The sequence below is a fragment of the Mycteria americana genome, chromosome 1, assembly GCF_035582795.1.
Source record: "Mycteria americana isolate JAX WOST 10 ecotype Jacksonville Zoo and Gardens chromosome 1, USCA_MyAme_1.0, whole genome shotgun sequence".
Taxonomy (NCBI): Eukaryota; Metazoa; Chordata; class Aves; order Ciconiiformes; family Ciconiidae; genus Mycteria; species Mycteria americana.
In genome coordinates, this window is record NC_134365.1 from 176,630,287 (window position 1) to 176,652,971 (window position 22,685).

At 40.0% G+C, this 22,685-nt stretch overlaps 1 protein-coding gene across 5 annotated transcripts in view; it reads right to left on the minus strand.

Annotated features, from left to right (window-relative positions):
* PCDH9 (protocadherin 9) overlaps positions 1 to 21,744 on the minus strand; it is a 711,367-nt gene extending 689,623 nt beyond the window's left edge. For 3 of the 5 annotated variants that reach the window (XM_075527102.1, XM_075527130.1, XM_075527138.1), the window contains exons 1-2: positions 21,182 to 21,744; positions 16,798 to 19,967 (exon numbers count right to left, since the gene is read on the minus strand). In XM_075527102.1, the coding sequence (XP_075383217.1) occupies positions 16,798 to 19,833 (3,036 nt within the window). In that variant the 5' untranslated portion in view covers positions 19,834 to 19,967; positions 21,182 to 21,744. Of the gene's footprint in view, positions 1 to 6,994; positions 7,649 to 8,133; positions 8,272 to 16,797; positions 19,968 to 21,181 lie in introns of those variants that run through there. The other 2 variants (XM_075527120.1, XM_075527112.1) reach the window with 2 other exon arrangements.
* Positions 21,745 to 22,685: the final 941 nt, after the last annotated feature.

Consider the following 22,685-nt stretch of genomic DNA (forward strand, 5'->3'; position numbering starts at 1 on the left):
CCGAGTGTGTTCTACAGAATTTATCACAATATTTTTGCCTCAGCTAAGTCTGCAAAAGTGGACTGCTGCTTTCATACCTATATTTTGGGACAGCTACCCCAATCCAGAAGAGAGTAAAAACAAACTTCTCCCTTTCTGATGTTTGCTTTTATCAAGCTTTAATCAACTAGGAATCCCCTAAGGAAAATTCACACAGCAACTTGGAACAGCATAATCTGAAACTCCAGTGGGTTTGGATTAAGTATAATGCATCTCACCATTGTGTTAAACTACCTCAAATTACCACAGATCCATGGACTAAAAATGTGATTCTTTTGTCCCCTGTGCTTAGAAAATAATGACAGCTATTTTATTACTGTACAAGTTCCTGTTAAGGGCACAGACGACCCTAACAACTCTACACTCAGAAGTACTTTATTCCTTAAAACAGTGGATGTAGCCTGATTTGCGTATTCAACTGTTTTCATCAGTATACTCCTCATTTTTTTTCTGTAAATTTCACGCTTTCCTGCAGTTCTTAAGATGTTAAAGTATCACAAATATTAAAAATTGAAACTTAATTTACGTTGCTTGGCAATTGCATTCTGGAAACGTTTATCTTTAGACAATACCTAAAAAAATGCAGTCTATATGCATAAGTAGCTCAGAAGTGGGCCATGGCAGAAAGCGTCCATGTAGTATGTCCTGGCTTCAGCTGGGATAGTTAATTTTCTTCCTAGTAGCTGGTATAGTGCTGTGTTTTGGATTTTAGGGTGAGAATAATGTTGATAACACACTGATGTTTTGGCTGTTGCTAAGTGGTGTTTACACTGGTCAAGGACTTTTCAGCTTCCCATGCTCTGCCGGGCGCACAAGAAGCTGGGAGGGGGCACAGCCAAGATAGTTGATCCAAACTAGCCAAAGGGCTATGCCATACCATATGGCATTATGCTCAGTATAGAAACTGGGGGGAGTTGGCCGGGGGACAGCAATCGCTGCTCGGGGACTGGCTGGGCATTGGTCAGCAGGTGGTGAGGAGTTGCATCACTTGGGTATTTTTTTGTTTTTCCCTGGGTTTTTGTTCCTCTCTCTCTCCCTCTTTTATTTTCCTTTTCATTACAATTATTATTATTTTTATTTTATTTTATTTTATTTTATTTTATTTTATTTTATTTTATTTTATTTCAATTATTAAACTGTTCTTATTTCAACCCACAAGTTTTCTTACTTGTGCTCTTCCGATTCTCTCCCCCGTCCCACCGGGGAGGGGAGGCTGAGCAAGCGGCTGTGTGGTACCTAGTTGCCGACTGGGGTTAAACCACAACAAGTATCAGAAATTATTTCAATGTGCTTAAAACTACTCACTGCAGGTCACCCTGCAAACAAACTAAACCTAGAAGTCAGAGCTACGTATTATGTACATAACTATAGTAGAGCTACGCTTATAAAAGCATCAGATAGGCAACTTGATGATTGAACCCGTAATTGTGGAGAGGGACTGAGCCCCAGTTTCCCTAATTCTTGCTATTTAAAGTGAATTAATGCTTCACATTAAAAAACAGAGATTACTCAAGAAGTTGCAAGAGAAGGATGGGTGCCATAGGAAAGAATAAAAGAGTCTGAGAGATCTCCGAGTCTCCTGCAGACTGCTGGTTGTAGGAGGAAGAAAGAGGGATTATCACACAGGCATGAGGAGACAGATTCAACTCTTGATTACAAGCAAAAACATCATTGAAATAGCTGTAATTTCACACATATAAAATTAATAGATGTGAAATCAGAATTGGGCTCAGATAGCCTTTACGCAGAGATTACTACATGCAGCTCTAACCTCAACAAAAAAAACCCCTTGACTTGGGAGTAAATGATATTAGCATTTTCTTGGCCTTTTTCCACGACTATAAAATGGCATTAGTATAAATGTGACTCAGACTTGGGATCCCTGGTCACTGTCACAGCCAAGAGCCTAAGTATATGAAATCTCCTTGGCTCTGCTAAAACACTTGTGCTAAATTCTGGGAAATGATAACACTGATTCATCTCAAAACAGTCTATATATAACAGCAAGACTAGGCACACATAAAATTATGCACTATCTTGCCTCAAGGTTAGCAACATATTCCTAATAGAAGGAAAAATGTTATTTTCATTCCCTGCAATCATGTGATAAATAGCTGTAGGGCAGATTCAGCAAGACCTCGAAGGCTGTGATTTTACAATATAATGAATGTATGTCTAGCTTTTTGCCACCTGAAAAAGCCGCAAAACAAAGCAGGACTTGTCAGTATTTTGCTTATGGCAGAAATCAGACAATGTCCAGAACCGTCTATGAGACACACTGCTACCTTCATAACTAGTTTGATTATAACATTGACTCCAATACTTCAACAGGTTGGCTTTCCAGCATATGGCATAATTGGAAGCAGCAGCAAACAGGTATCACATGTGAATGGGAAATGTCTCCCACTGAGTAACTACTGACTGTGAACCAAATACATGGTCTTGTAGGTACATTTGTGGGGGAAAAAAAGAAGAAGAAGAAAAAAGTATATTGAAAAGGAAAGGATCCTTAGATGGGTGGAGCATCTGTGCAGGATATGAGGCAAGCAAATTACCTAGAAAGTTCAGAAACAGAAAGTACAAAAAAAGGTCATTGAGTTTAGATCAAAAATGAAGAGATGAGACAACAGTAAAGGAACATTTTAAGAGGTATAAAACAACTGGTTATCCAGATTGCTTACCTAAAATAAACACTTAAAGGTGTCCCTTCGGTTGACAGCAATCCAAACCTATGGACAATTTCAGGAGAAACTTTAACAAAGGTGGGAGACATACACTGAGAAGTTGATTCTTAGGAGCAGGCAGATTCAAACTACAGCACAAAAAAACTGGAGAAGGCAACTCATGCTCAGGACTGCTCACCTTGCTTGCAAAGGAATTGGCATTTGTTCCTATTCTACTAATTTATTGTCAAGATGGAGTAGACTGTGGATGAAATGTTTTATTCTGATCATGCTTCCTATAAAGCACTGTGTTTTACTGAAGTAAAAATTGAATACAGGCACGTCTATAACATCACCATCACGACTTAATGGCCTGTGTTAAATTAATGTTTGATTTTGATACTTCATATTACTCCACTTTGGGGGGATGACTGAGTTATAACCATTGTATGCAGCTGCAATCATTGATGCAATCGTGCATAGTTTGCAAATTGGTAGCACCAACATTGAAGAAGGTGTGAAAATCGTTGGAATTATACCAGATGGTAATGCAAGCCTGGCAGGAAGTTTTAGGGGTACTGCTGCTAATATCATCAGGGATAAATGTGAAAGTCCAACAAGGACTTTACTTCAGCCACAGGACCAAATTGTATGGTTTTGCCAGGCAGTAGGGCAGAGATTCACTTTGCATCACTTTAGAAGTGTAAAAGGACCTAGAATAAGTACACATGTAATTCATATCCTCAAAGGCACCTTTACATTGTGAGATAGTGTAACATGATTTTACACCGAAGTAGGTAATGCAGTATAAAATCCTGCTAATGATAAGGTATTGTAGTTTCACCTGTACATAGCCAGTTGAGATCAACCCCAGGTGTATTGTTCAGGGCTGACCTTGACCAGCTACATCAAGGTACAAAATACCTGCCTCTCATCTCCACAAGGATTTTACATTTAGATAGATACCTCACAATAGCAATCTTGATGTAAAACACACCTTTTTTTCAGTGAAGATAAAGCCTTAACAAAAAATGAGAAAAAGGCACATCATGTTTAAAGAGTAACGAGTGTACAGCACAGTCCAAATGTAAATGAGATCAAGTCTATCTCAGTCAATTGAGTTGTGCAGAATAACACGAAAACTGAATTTCTCTCTTTGTATTTTAAAAGATTTCTAAGAGCAGCAAAATTTACAGGAGAAAATCTCAAACAAATTGGCTTCACAGATATAAAAAGTCACATGAATTTTTTGTGTTTACAAGATTGCATCTTCTGGTGCAAGAGTTAATGCACTTTGTGAAAGTTATTATGCTGTGGCTTATAAGCTTCAGCTGGATGTGGTGGCAGTTCAAATTTCATGACAGAATGCTACTTATCTTTGCTATTCAAAAAACTAATGAGGTGGTAAATAGTTGCAGAGCGATGTTACATGCAATGATATGCAGGTTTTGTGGGTTTCTCATTATCTGTGTAAATGTATACACGTAAAAGTAATGAAAACCCAAAACAGGCAGCAAAAGCTTAAGGCTTTAAGACTGGAATAGAATTGTGTTAGTGTTTTCTAATGGAAATATGACAAATATAAGCAATCTCAAAAAAAACCCCTCGATATTTCAGCTAGGGTTTTCTGCTAGTTCTGAGGTCTCATGGGCAGCTCTTAGGTGAAGATCACAATTAAGCTAACATAGCCAATTTATTCTCATGCTGGTTTTATTCTAGTCAAGGCAATAGCATAATGTTAAGCAGTCTTAAGGCTTCTCTTTGTTATGCTTGTTGCCTATGGCTTTTAATTGAAGGTGCTATCACAGCATCCCTATCAGACTCCAAATGTCATGAGCAGTAGCAAGCAGCAGCACACAGTGCAGAGGGCTCTCCTGACCCCCAACTATCTTTACTGAGGACAGCAGGAAGTAGGATATAACACTCTTCAGCAGCTAGAGGCTTCCCGAAATGAAATTCAACAATACTGAGCACAAGCTAGGCTTCTCTTTAGCACTAGGATATGAACACGTTAAAAAATACAAAGTGTGAGATAGTGAAATGCAGAATGTTTTTTAATGTGGTCACCACTGATCCAAAGAATGAAAGTTCTGAAATTGGGAATTACTTCTGTGACATATTTATGACAGATAAAAATCATAAATGGCAACAAGAAGCACTTTGTCTGGAGCTGATCTGCACCATCTATAAAGCGTCTTAATAGGCATTGCATGAAACCGCTCTGCTGAAAAGTGCTCAGCATGCTGCTTTAAACAAGCAGACTCAAGGATCACTGACATTCTGTATATCACAGCACCACTGCCAGCTTTTTTATTAAAAGACTAAGTTTTCCTACAAGTCCAGGCATCCACACTGAGCTTTTAACCATTTTGAAATGTAAAGATACGTAAATATTTTCGTCTCTTATCCGAATCTCCCTTTCAAATTGCTGAATTCAAGAACCACTATCCAGTTACTGAGTTGCAATCTCCAGTGTTCTGCTTTGTGATTCACATTTTTTGCTGTTTTCAGAACCAATTTTCTATCATAAAGTCTTAGTGAGATACCACACCTATTACAAATTGTGAATGCATTATGCCATCTGTGAGAAAAGTATGAACAATCTTATAAAAAAAAAAGCAAGCAAGCAAAACATACATTAAAGAATTATTTTGTCTGTTTGTTTTAACTATGACAGATACAGGATGGCTACAAAAATAGCTGGTGAAAGCCAGCAGGCTAGCTGGTACTACAATATTTCACTAAGTGAAGATAGATACAGAGGATTTTGGTTGTGTATGTCTATAATACAGATGCTAACTGCTCTGAAGGAAAATGTTTCATACAAGCCACGATACCATATGAAACTAGTTTCACTCTTCCGTAATGCACGTCTAGGATGCCTATACAATATCAATTACAAGTGAATCAGATTTGGTCAGTATTAAAATGCAGGTGCATAACACTACAAAACCAGACATCTCTCTTCATCTTATACCTGCTTTTAGTACTTACAAGTCCAATAAATTAAACATATTTCAGATTTTGACATGCAACTTAGGGTCAGATACATTTACTCAGTTCCAGTTATAACCAGAAGGAGCTGTCCCAGCTAACATCTCTGCAAATCCATGGTTATGAAGTTAGGCCCTAGTTTCTCCTCTGCCAAACCTTCGGCTCAGTTTTGCCACCCAAATGTAGTATGCCACTAAGCTACAGAGGGAAAATGTGTGATACATATTGCAGGAATGGATTTTCTTCTCAGATTTGTATTAATAATTATAATTCATTCTAATTTGATTCTTTTAAATCTACTGGAACAAGTCAAATCAAGTATCTATCTAGTTTAGAAAGTGTTTTACTTCCCATATTATGCTTCTATCCAGATACGCTTCCAAATGCTTCAAATCTTTGAATCTTAATGAAGCCAGTTGGTTCATTAAAAGTCCTTACCTACAGCAATGTGTGGTTACGAGTTGGGTGCGCTACAACAGATCATACACAAAATGTGCCACTTCTCTACCATGATAGGATTCATCTGAGGCTAAATCTCAGATTTCTAATATGTGCATACATATGTGTTATGAAAATAAGTGTGCTCAGAGAATGAAAGAGGAGATTAAAAAGAGAAACAAGAAAGGACAGAGACCGTATCTCATAAAAGAAAGTATTTAAGCGTCAGCCAAATGACACTATTTTTTATATCATTTATAGTAGAAGCTTGAAGACTAAAATACTCCACAAGCCATTAGTTTCTTGGTACTCTGTGACGGATTAGAATATTTCTTAATCAACTGCTAAAGCACAGAAGGCGGCCAAAGCCTAGATTTGAGCAAAGCTCAGTAATAGTGAAATCCAGGGATGTTCAGCAGGGATGCTATCAATAGACACGTCACAGAACCACAGAAGTGCATCAGTTTCTTAAAACTCTTGAAAAGCACCTACCATTTGACAATTTCTTAGTCCAGAATTTGGAAAATCACATTAAGAAACAAAAGTTCTGATTTGTAATCAGGGAAGCAGATTAAGAAAACAAAAATGTTACAAGAATCAAATTACTTGCTGAAGGTTCTGGACCACCCCTTTGCCTGGAGGCACTTTGCAAGCCTACACAGCCTACCCAGAAGTGGTCCTGCTCTACCGGTTAAATACCAGACTCTCTACCGGATTGCATGAGGTTTGTTGCAATGTATTAATTCTATAGCAAAAATGAAGAAAAACAAAAGTAAGTGTATTTAAATCTCATTCATACTATATATTTTCATCGAATTCACACGAGATTGACATTCACACAATTCATAGCGATAGTCACCTACAGCTTCAATGTCCACCTGGACTGTACCAGTACTCTCAAAAGGATGGCCATCAGAAGTCAAGACAAACAGGACTGGGGCAAACCAAGGGTGGCTTCCCTTCACTATATCCATGTTTCTCATCTGTTTCCACAGTATAGACGAGCATTGCCATTTTTAAATCATTGCAGTTTGAGGAAGAAAAAAAGGGTTGTAAAATAAAAATAAAATGCCAATCATAGTAGCGGATCATCTATCTTGTCTCATTTTGTATTTCTGCTGATTGACAACGTGGTGCTCTTGTAGCATACAAACGCAAAAAAATCAGGCGTTCATTTCAAACTGAAATGTTTGACAGATGTAACAGCTTTCTGAAATGAAACTGATGAAATCTCAAATAGGAAAGTCCATCTCCTGTATAGGGGAGAGATTAAATTTCAACAGCCAAGGTTTACTGTCCTTAGATGCAGAGTTCATTTGGTTTTTTATTTATCTGGCAGTTGTTAAAAATACAGGAGATGACTAAGGCTTTGCTATTGGTGCATAGTCTGCCTTCTGCTGCTCTGGATGCCGCAGACTTCAATGCAATCCATGTTTCAGGGTACTGTTGTCACAAACTGAAGGCAATTTCAAGTTCTCTTACTGGTAACACTAGCACTTCACTGATATTTTGACCTGTATATTTGAAATGGCAAAAGTGAAACAATCGGACAAATGACTGAAAATTCATACTGCTATAGACACACACCTAAACCAGAGAGGTAAAAGAAGCATTTTTACACTACAATGCGAATGGCCAGATATGACTGAGGGTAGAGATCAGAAGTTTACAACTGCCTTTTTCTTTACTCACATTCACAGAATGAGGTATCAAGGAATGTGCAGCGCTGAGGAAAACCAGAAATACTTGGCACAGCACCAAAACAACATAACTGGTGTTTCATTGCACCGTCTTCTTAAAATAGACAGCTGTACGAATGGCCAGATAACAATTTAATAAAAAGTCAGTAAGACTCTTTCTGTTGCTTCAGGAGCCTTTGAATTTGAGCCATAATCTAAAGAAGACTTTCCCAAAGGCAACTGTGCACATTATATATTTTTGTGAACACAGACACTATTCAAGTAATACCTTTTCTTAAAGAAATACATACCCTTAAAACCCTTCTCTTGACTCCAGTGAGAAAACTGGACTGGATCATGCTCTTCACTGGTAAAGTGAAGACTACGGATCACACTGGATCATACTCTTCACTGGTGTAGGATGCATTTTATCCATCTGTATCCATCACCTTCAGCAACTAGTTTAAACCAGCATACTTTCTTTAGGGTGGAGTAAATCATGAACCCAGTGAAGCAGATTAGATTTGATGTACAATTAGAAGTTAGACAAGATGAATCCCACCATAATGTCAACAGAAGCAAAATCAGATACTGTGTGCAGAGGCGCTACCAGCTAAGTATACTGTTGGAAATTATACTTTTTGTGAACATAATTTACAGAAATTAGGCTAGACCCACAATCAGAAGCTGGGTATCTGAAGCAACCCTAATGTTCAGATATATTCATTGCATGCTGCAAGGAGAGGGACTGGCATAACAACAGTATTCCCAAAGCCTACCCCACTGAATGGAAAGCTACTAAAAACAGGCATTAAATATCACTCCACTTCAGGCTCTGCATCTTATTCTACACAGGAAGGAGGTGTTCTCTTAAATCAAAATTCAAGAGTCTGCAGTCTTTTCTGGAGCTCCTGGACCCCTTCCTGTAAAACCAAACTTTTGCTACAACTTTCTTCCAAAAAATACTGGTAGGAGAAGATAGAGACTCACATACACCTCAGTGGTGAAAGTATTCCACCATGAAGCTCAGTAGCAAATCCTTTATTTCTCTTATGGATTCTGAGTGAACACTCCCTATAATAACCTGATATATAGGTCATATATAGAAACACACGTATCCTACAGACACCTTTACATCAGAAACACAATTGCTTCCATAACCTTATGTGTTTTGAAGGAGCACAGATTATGAGACAGAAATTTGCATCTATCAGTTTTAGCCATTTAAGAGATATTGCTGCTAGCTACCAAACAAGAGGCTGTAAGAATGGCAAATACCATTCACAACTGAAATATGGTCTTCCTCTTACTTCTTTCGGTGTTTTAAAGGCTATATGACCATATAAGGCATAGGCTAAAGTAGCTCATTTGATCAAAAATATTGTACAGGCAGATATTTAACAATTTATAACAATTAAGAAAACCAATTACAGAATTTTCTTACTAGTAACACATGAAAGCCTAGGAGGTACTAAGAATATCCTGCAAAATTAGAAATAAAAGTAGTTATATCTAACACTTAATTTGGCTGGAAGGAATGAGGGAGAATGGACGAATATCAGTTTGAGGCTACTAAGTGTTTTACAAATCAGTATCAATAGCTACCCTCTTTCAGCTATCAGTCAGTGAGAATATCCGATTTAATTTTTTGGAATGGGGAGAGGTTGCTATTTTAAAATGCTACGTAGATCTTGTTTCTGTGAACCTGGGGAAAGAAACGAAGGAAGGAAGAAAAATCTGACAGCTGATCCTCCACATTTTATCAAATTCAGCTCAAAATAAAATGATTTTTAATTCACTTGACTCCTGAGTAATTTTACATATTTTTTAGATTTTGGAAATACTACCTCAACATCATCCTACTGCTTTTATAAAGAAGTTAACATCAGGAAGAGCTGCAGATGGTGTAAATCAGCAGATTTACCCCACTTTGGATTTAGCTTCAAATGTTGAACTGTTACTCTAAGAAAGGGCTCCTTATATTCCTCTTGTAGCAAGAAGTGTGCATAATCCAGAACAACTTTAAGGTAATAATATTAATATTTGTGCACAAAAAATTCAGTGTGGCATTTCACAAAAGAAAGGGCAAAACTACAACATCAGCTCATAGGAAACTACAGACACTATACACCAACAAATCCTGACAAATGCCGAATTACTCAATTTTCCCTCTGTACGACAGAAGATGCAGGACCACCCGTGCCAAGACTTTAAAACACATCTCCCCCCCAGCTCACTAGCTGCAAAAGAAACAACAAGAAGAAACAAAGAATGGGTAACTTTTGAGACTGGTACCATTTGGACACCTCAGTGTGACTACAAACCAGATTTTTAACCACCTTTCTCGGTATTGTCACACATAATTCATGGTACTCACAAAACTGAAAACGAAATTGAGAACGCAGGCCAAATCTTTCTAAGATTTGAAATTCCAGATTTTTTTAGTAAGATAATATGAATTTAATATCAAAACTATAGTGGCCCCAGTGCTTCCCTGAATCCTTTAGGTCCTAGGAATAATCTGCACATTGTTTTGTATGGCTACAACAATGTTGCTATACAAAATTATTTCATTTATTTATTTATTTGAAGTTTCCATAATCGCACAACCAATGTAATAGTGCAGTAAAATCAATTTAAGGTGTCTTCTGTCAGTAATGGCTATTTCTGTTTCCAGAGAGAGTTTATAGCTCACTAGAAGACAATCCATTACAACAAAATTATTGCAACTATATTAGAAGGAACTCTTTTATATGATATTTTAATTATAAAGGAACAGTTAAGATGATATGCATTTTGCGCCTAGACAAGCACTTAAAATCTCAGTTAGGTAAGATGCTAAAGCCCCTTATGTTGCAAATGTCTTGCTTAAAGACACCAACGGAAATGAACAAAAGATGCTCCCTTCCCCCCATACTTCAGTAAAATATGATAGCATCCATTCTTTTCTTATCTACAGCCTGGGAAATCTTTTTCCAGTCAATGGAATGTTACCTCATGTAAACCAGAAATGAACTGCTTAAATGCCCACATCAGTCTAGTGGGATAAATCATTTTACATACATTCCACCACAGGCTGGAAAGTCAAAGCAGTAATAAAAGAAGAAGAAAGTAATATATGATTTTGTGTGTGTTTGTTTTTCCTTCAGCAAAGACAGGGACATTACAGAATTTATGTGAGATGGCTGTACTTGAGTAGCAACTGAGGAAACTTCTGAGCATAGATTTTACAGACCACCATGATATTTTGTGGAAGAAGTGATACCAAAAATTCAGGTACCGCCTGTAACTCCTGTTACATCTTTCAGAACATGGTATGTCCATTTTGTCAGTTATATTCTGTATGTTTGGTGCAATTAAATGCTAGAGTAAAAAGATACAGCATCTCCTGAAGTAAATGAAACTTGAACCCAGCTATTCTTAAACTGAATTTGCCTAGATGAGCATTGGTCCATTAGGTGTTATGTATGTGCCCTTGTATAGAATATGTATAGATGAACAGTTCTACTGCAAAAATAAGAATCCTAGAACTGATGAAGCAATCTTATTTAGGACTTGAAACCTGCACTTCAGACAGGTAGACTGTAAAGATGTGCTGAATGCAAATGGGTCACAGTTTTCATATCTTTAACATCTGTTGTTTATACCCAAGAAAGCACATCAGGGGCAAGAAAATTAATTCCCCAATTGCTGTCAACCGAGTTAGGGAACAGCAATAAATAGCTTACTATAAGCCTCTAGCTACAATAAAATTGCTGTCAATAAAGTGTGGCTGATATGGTTTTGCTGTGCTAGAAGAATAGATTCTTTGGAAGTGAAAATCTGAAATGGAAACTAAAAAGATCCTTCCTTGTTCCTATATACAAAAGAACATTATCACAAAATTCCAATAGCATTAAATTCTCAGGATCCAGTTCTCACTCCAGTGTGTGGCACACATTTATTAGCATTTGTGAAACTTTGGCTTTGCACATTCAGGACAGATGAGACCTCAGTGATTCCAATAAAAATCTTTTGCATGGGAAACGTTTAAAAAGAAATGAAGCTTGCTAAGCTTTTACTGTCTGTATCTGTATACAAAAAATGTTCCCTACTCTAGTTTAGCATTTCTACTGTCACTATTGAAAATGGTATTATAGCTTAGGGTTATGTTCAGATTTCCATTATAACCCCCAGTTTTCACATGCTCTTAACTTTCTGAAAAATTCTTCTTTTCAGCTGAAATTTTCCATGCTTGGTCTCAGCTCAAAGATGAATTTCTTTAGACAGTTGAGCAAAATCCGTTAACCTATTTTTCAGTTATACAAGGATAGAAAAAATACACTGTACATTTTCATCATTTCTAATATTTTAGTATAGATATATAAATATATAGAAATAAAAAACCAATTGAATTTTACATGCAGACCTTTTCCCAGGTGACTAGTCCTCACCCAAGACTAATATCCATGCTAACACATAAAACAAATAAAGCATAAAAAAGAAACAATGGAATTGCATTTTTTTATAATAAGTGGTAAAACAAGGCCACTAAAAATAATACTGCACACAGAATTATGGAATGCTATGGTTACAGAATTTTAATATTTGCAGGTGACATAGACTCTGCACTGCTGTTCCAATGCAGATTTCCATCAATTTATGCACCTTGAAATTGCCACTCTCTGCATATCAAATTAAGAGTCATTAATGTTTTCAGCTTTTCTTTTCTCTTACATAAACCCTAAAGTTACAAATTCAAACACTCCAGAATAAGATAACATCAATTACATTTGCCACAGAAAGCTTAAGTGATGTGCATTGATCAGCGGGAGCCTGGCTACTCATTCCTTGATCAGGCAAAAAGTCCATTGACTGAAAAAGGAGTAAAGCAAGCTCCATAGAGCTTATGTTATTGACTATATGATTAAAAATATACCTTAGTACGGAATGCATTTAATGTGTCAGTCAAGCCCCAAATCGTTAATTTGTGCCATCAGAGCACAGAAATAAAAGGACAGTGTTAACATATAATTAGCTTTCCTGAATCTACCAGAACTGTGCACATTTCCAAAATTTATAAATTATCATCTTGATTCAGAAAAGTGCTTAGAGTGTGCTTACGGCTGTCTTTCTTGAAGACAACATCTGAAGTCATTTGGACTTTAAGGATCTGCTTCAGTCCTACCACTTTAGATGAAAGTTAAGCACATGCCTAAATGCTATTTGATTAGGAATTAAGGTTTTGCTCATAACCCATACTGATATATATTTTTAAACCTGTGTTATTTGTCACTGCTGCACTTCAAATCTGATTAAATGAAGTTGTTATCATTTAAAACTGGGATAACCATGATAAATTGGCCCTAATTTCTTTTATTATTTAATCTATTGTTAGTCTAATGACACTGAGTAGGAGTTTTTTGTCTCTTTATTTGCTTTTTATAAGAGGTCTTTCACACAGAAGAATACAACATGTCGTCTTCTACTGTATTTCTATGTAGCTGTTTGGTGTAGTGACTTACTAATTTGAAGTGCATTTTAGAGTTCAATCAAATACTGAAAAGAACACTGATTGAGAAGCCTGCATAGATTTCAGTATTCTTTATGAGTCATAACACTGATTTTGGAAGCTTAGCTATATGAGCTGTTGGTGTGCAACATCCTTTCCATACTCCTAATTATGTGAATTAGCATTTAGAACAATCCCAAGTTCAAGTATTCAAAAATGCTCTTTTCAGAGCATCCACCAGGTTTACTGCAAGATAGGCACTTGAAGAAGGCTTTGGTTTTTATACTGGGTACTTCTGAAACATCAGCCTGTGCAATTCAAAGTGACATGTGAAGACTTAACCACAGAATTCCCACTGAATTTACTGACGATTGCACAGAAAATGCCCAGCAAAAAAATACTAAGAAATTTGTATTGAACAATCTATTTTTGAATGTTAAAAGCTTTCTGACTTAGGACCCACTTCTAACAGATTTCTAGGGCCAAGCTCCCATTAAAAGTAATGGGATTTTGCTTGAATGAAGTCCAAGTGTGGACTTCGGTCTCAGCTCTCTATTAATATTAATGTATCTGCAAGATACATTGCATGTGTATTTACCTTGGACTGAAAGAAACTGTAAGTAAAAATGGAGGATGCTAGTATTTCTTAGATATATATTATCCTATATTTCTTCTTTCCCTGTCTTAACATCTTCCACAACAATTCCCACACTCTTTGCAAACCACATAGAGAAAACTTGCCAAATATACAGGTAGCTTAATACAACTTCTAACATTAGATACAGAGAAATTAATTATGTTAAACCTCAAGAAAACAGTACAGTGGCACAGAACTAAGTATCTCTTCCTAAAGGAATTTTAAAAAATGTTTTTCAGATACTGTGGCATTAGCACACATTAATATTGAGTAAGATTTTTAAGTCTGAATACTTTGCTTAAAGGCCATACTCTATCACAAATCTAAAAAAAGACCTATGAAAGTGTATTTAACTCCTGTGCCAATGAATATTAGCTAAAATACATCCTAATTTCAGGAATTACAGACAGAATAATAGGAAGGCTGCTAATGATTACTACTATGCTGGCTATACTCCTCCAGCCAAAAGTGACAAGGGGACATAAAACAGTTACGTCCTGTAACACTTATCATCGGGGAAAAAAAAGACACCATCTCCTTCCCCACAGAATAAAAAGACACAAGCTCAGTTTAGATAACTGTCTACCTAAGAAAGAGTTATATTTTCAGTTACATATAATATTACAGCTTTTGCAGGGAGCGATCCAAATCATATGATATGAGTATCTGCTGACTTCAAAAAGGATTCAATAAGACTTCAATGGAATTTGAATCAGGTCCATGTACAGGTATAATGACTGATGTTATTATTAAACTGAAACCAGTATATTTAATGTAATGAACACAAGTAACTCTGAAAATACTGCCAGTAGTTTTTGTTTGTTCTTTTTTCCTCATACTTAATTCCGCTATGCAGAGCTTATACATTCTGTCAGGTAAATAATTTTTTGTGTCTTAACTGCCTCTAGATGCTGTGGGGGATTAAGTCTCCGTTTCCTAATAGAGTTTGGAAAGCTAATTTAAGCTAAATTAACAACAGCTCAGAACAGAAAAAGACCGTGTGGGTTGGGGGTGTTACATCTTATTACTAAAACTGGGGAGAAAACTTCAGCCGAGTAACCACAGTTTATTCAGAGCTCTTCTCTAAATTTGTTGGTTGTTTTTTTTTAAATTGGTTCTTTTTTTAACTTATGCTGACAGTGCGTATATGGTGCTGTGTAACAGCCTGAAGACAGCTCTGGGAGTATACCCTTCTTTAAAGTCCTTAGAAAGGTTAAGGTTTTGTGACAACCTTCTGCGATGTTTTCAGTGTCTCGTTGTAAGTACGAGTTGTTTTAGAGCAGTTACTGCAGCAGAACTGCCTCAAAAGTGCTTGTTTTATTCTTAGCATCTTGTTAGTGTGACACCTTACAGACACCCAAAGTCAAGACACAGTTCTAGGAACGTCACATTCATCTCAGATAAGGCTAATGCAACAGCAAGAGGATGACTTTATCCTAAACTTGGCTCCTGTCAAAATCTTTTTGCAAAGACAAGCCTAAATGCGTCTCACTTGATTCTCTAAGATTCATATCTCTAATAAATTCAGACAAATCACCGTAAGTTGGAGGGTACAGCGCCAGCAGGGATACGAGCGTGACTCCCTGACACCTACAAAGTCGCTGCAGCGAAAGCGAAGCACTAAGGAAGCTGCCTCGGAAACACGCAAACTTAACTACTGACCACTCCGGTGCGACTATCATTAAATAAAAGGTTCTTTGGCTGTAATATCAGCTTGATCCTTCCCTCCCCCCCCCCCTCCTTCCCAGCTACTGCAGGGCTGGCAGCGGGCCAGCGCAAGCGACGTGGTACCTCAGTGCCATCTACAGGCGCCGCTGGCACGCCGCTCCGGCGGCCCAAGGCAAGCACCAATAAAATAAATTAGACAGCGCCGCATTTAAATCTTTATTAGCAAGGAATTATTAGACCTAAGAAAAACTAATGCTGGATTTGGTTGAAATGTGAGTTTCTCAGCCTCCTAATCCCTCTTCATATGGCGTATTTCACAGTTTAAAAATGAGCTATGGCAGATCACTTACGCGTTACTAAGATGAGAAAATATTTACAATGGGCTGAGGGTTTTTTTCTCGTGCATAATTCAGGTGTATTCAGAGAATGCATTCTTTTCGAAAGTATGCTTTGGCCATTTTCTTTAAATATGCAACAAACTGTCTATGCGATACCAACTTTAATCTATTACAACAAAATAATTTTGAACTCAAAACAGAGGAAGACTTCTGTATGGCTTAGTTATATCCTACCAACAAACCACGTGCTTCACAGATGAAGTAGCTTGGAAATTCGGCTGTCTTTGTTAGGAAAAAGAATTAACCCCTTTAGTAACACTAACTTAACAAGGTTCCAAATCAGCTTGAACTACAAAAGAAACTCAAGCCAACTCACTTCGAAATTTGAAACTGAATGTACATATCCCTTCAATCTTGAAACAGTCAAATTTTCTGACTGAAATTTGGCATATAAGGAAACAATTTTTCTTCTTCAGTAACTTTTACATTTGGACAGTCAAATACTGGGGAGAAAAAAAAAAGTCTTTTTTTTTTCAGTTTTGTTTATGCACATGTATGTGCACATGTACGGATGCATAACAGTCCTTTAACAATCAGTATTCTTCAAAACCCAAAGCATCAGAGGCATTTTGCAAATGCATGGTTAAGCCCCACATAAATGATAAAGGGGTCAAGTGGTTTTGGTTTTGTGTTTGTTTTTTGTTTGTTTTTTTTTTTTGTTCCCCCCATAATATAACTAACTTAAATTAGACTGAAACAAAAAAACCCCCACAACATAGTGGCACTTTTAATACTGGTTGATCGGGCACTTGTATGCAGTACTTATAGACCAGTAAAAGTGCTCGTTTACCTGTCTGGTGTGTAAGGGGCCCTTTGTCTTGAAGCCTCCTTGGGAACTGCACTCTGAGGCACTGAAGTGATCTGAACTAGTGGAAGAGCGTTTGGAAAGGGTGTCACAACCACCAACAAAGGTGTTGTCCAACGGGAGTTCCTGAATCACGTGGTGCTTTTTCATTGAAACTGGAGTGTCGGGTTTGAGATGAAAAGCAGACTGTGGAGAGGCAGATTTGTAATGTTTGGCAAGATCAGGACTGTTAGGCTTAAAGGTTGTTGGTGGTGCTGTGCCCCAATCAAATCTTCCTATACTTTGCTCCTCCAGCTCTGCTGGAAGGCTTATTGTCCCGTTGATAGGTTCATGAACTGCATCATCAGGTTTGGACTCCTCAATGGTCACAAAGTTCAAAAGAGAGCTCTTCGGAGATTTCCTTTTCTTCCTTTTCTTTTTCTTGTTTTGCTTGTTCTCCTGATTGGGAGACATCCACTCAGCACCTTGCTTGCTCCTCTGGGCGGTTTTGAATCTGGATGCATGTCGACAGCGAACGAGAACCGTGACAAATATCACCACTATGACAACCATGGCACCTGCCACAATAGCGATCATGATCGTGAGATAGTCCTCGTTTTGGTAGGGTTGGCTACTGTCCCCTATGTTCCGGTCCAAAGGTGTTTCCATAGTCCTGCGTATCAAGTCATAAATATAAGAAGCATTTCCAGCAGTATCATTTACATACAAAAATACAAGCACAAGAGTATGCAGGGATTTGGGGTAACCCAAATCACTTATGTTGACAACTAAGCGATGCAGCCCCACATCATTAGGAGTTGGTTTTTCTTCCAGAGTGATATTACCTGTCACTGGATCAATCCGAAACAAACCCTTGTTATTTCCGCTTACAATTGTGTACTTAAGCTCGGCATTCATTCCAGTGTCTATATCCACAGCAAAGACTTCGGCTACCACCGATCCTGGGATTGCTGAGAGTGGCACTAGCTTAAAAGAAGTATTAGAAGGTGGATAGATGACAACGGGGCTGTTATCGTTAACATCCATGACGTTTATAGTTACTTTTGCTGTAGAAGAGCGAGGAGGTTGCCCTCCATCCACTGCCTTAACATCAAAGGTGTAGGAGCTCTGCTGTTCTCGATCAAAAGAAACATTGGACTTTATAACTCCAGAGTATGGATCCAGCACAAAGTTTTCATTGTCATTCAGGATGGAAAGGGTCACCGCTTTATTTTCCCCGGCGTCCGCATCGGTCACCGTGATCACCCCCACTGTGCTATACTTTGGTAAGTTCTCCGATACGAAAAACTGGAAGTGATTATGAGTAAATTTGGGACTGTTGTCATTTTCGTCCAACACAGTAACAATTACAGCTGCTTGACTCTGCAAAGGAGGGGTGCCATTGTCTCGGGCTGTAACAGTGAAAATGAAACGTTCCTGCTCTTCTCTGTCAAAAACTCTGGAGGCTGTCAAAACTCCTGTCTTTCGATCCAGATCGAAAAAGGAGGCATTAGGGCCAAGCTGATAAACAATGTCTGCATTTTTCCCACTGTCTTCATCTGTGGCACTAATAGTTGTTAAGTATAGACCACGCCGGTTGTTTTCAGAAACTGACAGCTCAATTACAGGCTGGCTGAAAATCGGAGGGTTGTCATTTTCATCCTCCAGTTTAACTCTTACCAGGGCAGTCTGGTTCAAACTGGGCTTGCCAGAATCAGAAGCAACAATTTTAAAGCTGAATTCTTTGGTGCCCTCATAGTCCAACAAGGAAGAGGTCTCTAACAAATACTGGTTGTCGTAAACTGCCTTCAAGTGGAAGGGGACCTCTCTCTCAATGAAACAGATCACTTTGCCGTTCACATCAGTGTCCTTATCTGAAACCGTAATTAGGGCAATCTTTGTATTGATGGGATCTTTCTCAGATAAGTACACTGTGCCATTGATGGGGCTTATTATGTACCTGAGGTCTATGTTGGGAGGGTTATCGTTTACATCAGTGACATTGATGGTAACAGTTGCCCGAGCCGGTGTAGAGCTACCATCACTAGCCAGCACTGTCACTTTATGAATAGCAGTCTCTTCTCGATCTAAGGACCTCTGAACTGTAATCAGCCCTGTGGTATTGTTTAAAGCAAAAAATCTTTTGGTTGCAGGGGCAACTTGGGCACCAAAAATATATCTGATTTCTGCATTGCTTCCTATATCTGCATCTGTAGCATGAAGCTGAATTACAGAAGTGCCCACAGGGGCATTCTCTGGTATATGAACCTCTACTTGACTCTCTTTAAACACTGGCCTGTTATCATTGACATCACTTACTGTGACTTGCAGGATGGCTGTGCTGGATTTCTGGGGGGTACCTCCATCCTCCACTTTGATTTTCATCACGTAGGTGTCCTTTTGCTCTCTGTCCAAGTTCTGCTGCACGATCAGCTGAGGCCATTTCTCTCCTTCTGGAGTTTCTACAATATCCAGTCCAAAGACACTCTGTCCATTTAACAACTCATAGTGCTGCACACCGTTGAAACCTGTGTCAGGATCTGTTGCTGATGGGATTGGAAAGCGACTGTTGATCAGAGTGTTTTCTGGGATGGAGATATTGATGACAGGGGATGGAAACATAGGTGCATTGTCATTAGTATCCTTTACAATGATTTTTATTTTGATCAGCCTAAAAAAGTCATTGGGGAGAATCACCACTTCAAGTTCAAAGAAACACTCGTTTTCTTCTGCATAGGAAGCTCCAGCACAGAGTTTTTCTCTGTCTATTCTGTTAGATGTCGTAAAGATTTCCCCGGTGGTACTTGACACTTTGACCAGAGGGGCATCCCCTGCTTTAGACACCAGTCTGTAGACAAGGCTGGCACTTGTCCCCGTGGCAGCATTGATGTGAGAAATGTTCAGGTCCTTTGGTATGTTCCCTATGGGTACATTTTCAGGCAGCTCTTCTCTAATAGTGTAAATAAGTTCTTGAGCTATAGCAGAATCCAGCCTTAAACAGGCAATCAAAGCGGCCAACAGGTAAAAATCCCTCAGGTCCATGATAATGTTTTTATTCTCTTTTCCCAGATTTTAGGACTTAAAGGTTTCCAGAGAGGAATGATGCGCGATTTGCAAGAGGAGGCGTGCATGGACTGCAGGATGCATTACATCTCATTTCTTATTTGGAGACAGCACTGTCAACACAACCACACAGAACAGCATTATTGGTTTTTTAGGCATGACAAATCCACAATCTCCAACTACTACTTGTTTTTGCAGTGCACACTTGCAGCAGTACATTTTCCTACTGCTCCCTTTTACAAGCAATCCTTCCGGACAAATGCACCAATATCCCATTGGCTGCATTTGCACAGAGCGAGAATGGAAATAACTACTTGCAGGATTAAGGGTAGCTACAGTTTCGACACGTACTTTCTGAATAATTTCTTGGTACACCGTGTAATCCGTAACATTAATTCCCCCTCTACCCTCCTCCACCCAGTGATTTGGTGCAAGTAAAAAATTTTCCCGCACTACTTCTGGATTCTAACTGCTATGTCAGCTGCCAAATGGAATTTGTTGTTTACTTCCATACATATTTTTTAGCTCTTGCAAACCAGATTTTTCTCTGCTCCTTGTGCCTTGCATCCCCCTCTACAGCTATCATACTGGGAAATAAGCACCCGGACATGCTGCTGCTGCAGCAGTCGTCACTGGCTACTTCACATCCCTATTAAGTGATGAGACAATAACAGGACTTACAGTTTCTTACACTCTCAGCTCAATGTTTCCTCTCCAGATGTTGGATACTTCTCCTTCTGTTTAATAACCTTAAACTTTATTTGTTAGTTTTTAAACACAATATAAATCAGGAGGTTGGAGATTCCAAATACAACTTAGCAGCAGCCAGCATGTTTACAGATTGGGGGGGGCGGGGGGGGGGGGGGAATATATTCCTGGTGACGAGAGGAGGAAAAAAGGTGCAGCCTTTCCCCATTGACACTGATCTACCTTCAGGATGTTATTAGCAGCTGCCACACATAAATACTGCAGACTAATAATGCAGGTGAAAAAAAAAGAAAGCGACAGACAGACTTCTGTTTGCATGCTCTGCTAACCGCGAATTATCCGAGTGCGAGGCTGCCAGCACCTACAGTTTGGTGAAATCAGGCAGACCCTAAGCACTAATCTTATCTGCATTAAGCTGCACGGTAGCTGATGCCCGTGATTACTTCCAGCAGAGTGATGCAGGTAGGGATGCAGAGACAGCGAGTAGGTGAGCCTTTGCCACCAACATCAACTGAATCCGAAACACTGATTCTTTCCCTAGATAAATATACTGCGTGTTGGCTTTTTTTTTCCCCTTTAAATGAAATGCATCACAGTGTATGGGTAACTTTGCACTTACGTTGGTTGTCTACCTTTGACGATCTGCTGCAGCTAAGCAGTGATCTATTCCAGCAGATACAGCACAATGCATCTGGTAAACCACCAGTTTTGGAGAAATCAGCAGCAGCCAAACGCCTCCTCCTTGAGATATGTGTTGCTTCGGGGTGGCAAATTAGCAACTCCAGGGAACAAATTCACAGTTCTGTCGTTAGTCATCCTCTCCACGTTTCATTTCTATTAAGCGGCGATCCTTCGGGTGTTTAACGTGCACGCAACAACCCAAACAAACAGCAAGCAAAAATCCGGTGCACTTCTTTAGTCTGGGGGTATTTTCCACTCTGCACTGCACACAATTTCCATCCCTCTCTCAGCAAGAGCAGAGACAGCTACATGAAGTCTGCAACTTCTTACTGGAAATGAGAAGAGTTGGTCTGGCGGTGCTTCTCTCTCCCTCTTTATCTCTGGGGTGATAGTTGCCCACCAAAAAAAAAAAAAAAAAAAAAAAATCCTAATAGGTTATTGCTTTAGTGACGGGAGGAAGCGACGGCGCTTTCCCTCCTCCCTCCCAGCCTCTCTCCCTCACACACGCTCTCTCCTTCTCTCTCTCTCTGAACTGAAATTCTTGATATAACTCTCAATAAGCCCAGAGGGAGGGTGTGAGCGGCGCTAAGCCCCCCCTCCCGCCGCACCGCATTGGCCCGCGCCGGCGGGGGCGGTGGATGGCGGAGCGCGGCCCTGGCATTGGCCGCCGGGCACGTCGCTCCCCGGGCCGGCCGGGCGGCGGGGGCGGCCGGGCGGCGGAGCGGCTCCGCGCCGCGGGGAAGGCTGAGGCGGGATGCGCGGAGCCGCGCCGCGGCGGGGGACGGGGACGCGGGCGCGGAGGCAGGCGCGGCGCGGGGGCGCGGCGGCCCGGCGAGCGGGCGCTCCGCGGGGGGGGGGGCGCAGCGCCCCAGGGCGGGGGGGGGGGGGGAGCAGCAGGGGTGGAGGCCGCCCCGCGGGGCGCGGAGGGGGCAGAAGGGATCACGGGGCTTGCGAGTGGCCCCGGGGTAATCCGTTAAAATGGGGATTTGGTGCGGGTCTGCGTTGGTGGGGGGGTCTTTTGGGGGGGTGCCTCAGGGCGCGCTCGGTCCCTTTGCGCGGGGGAGCGGGAAGCGCCGCCGCCTGCGGTGCGGTTGCGGGTCCGGCGCGGAGCGGCTGTGGCCGCGCAGCCTCCGCGGCCGCCGCCCGGCGCCGCGCAGCGCCGGAGGAAACACCGTGCCCCGGCCCTCCTCCGCGCGGTTCGACTTTATATTTAATACATGTCTTTTCATCTATAATTCACGCTGCTCTGACTCCAGCCCTGTCTCGGCTCCCATTTACGCCTGCACACCTTTCTCCTTCTCCTTCCCCTTCCCGAAGGGTCAGCCGAGATACTTGCCGAAGGAAGGAGAGAGCTGCTCTGCTGGGTTGGGTTTTGTCTGCTTAAACATTGAACTGGAAAACATTCCTCTCTGTGGTTTGATAAATAATAAAAGTGATCATTT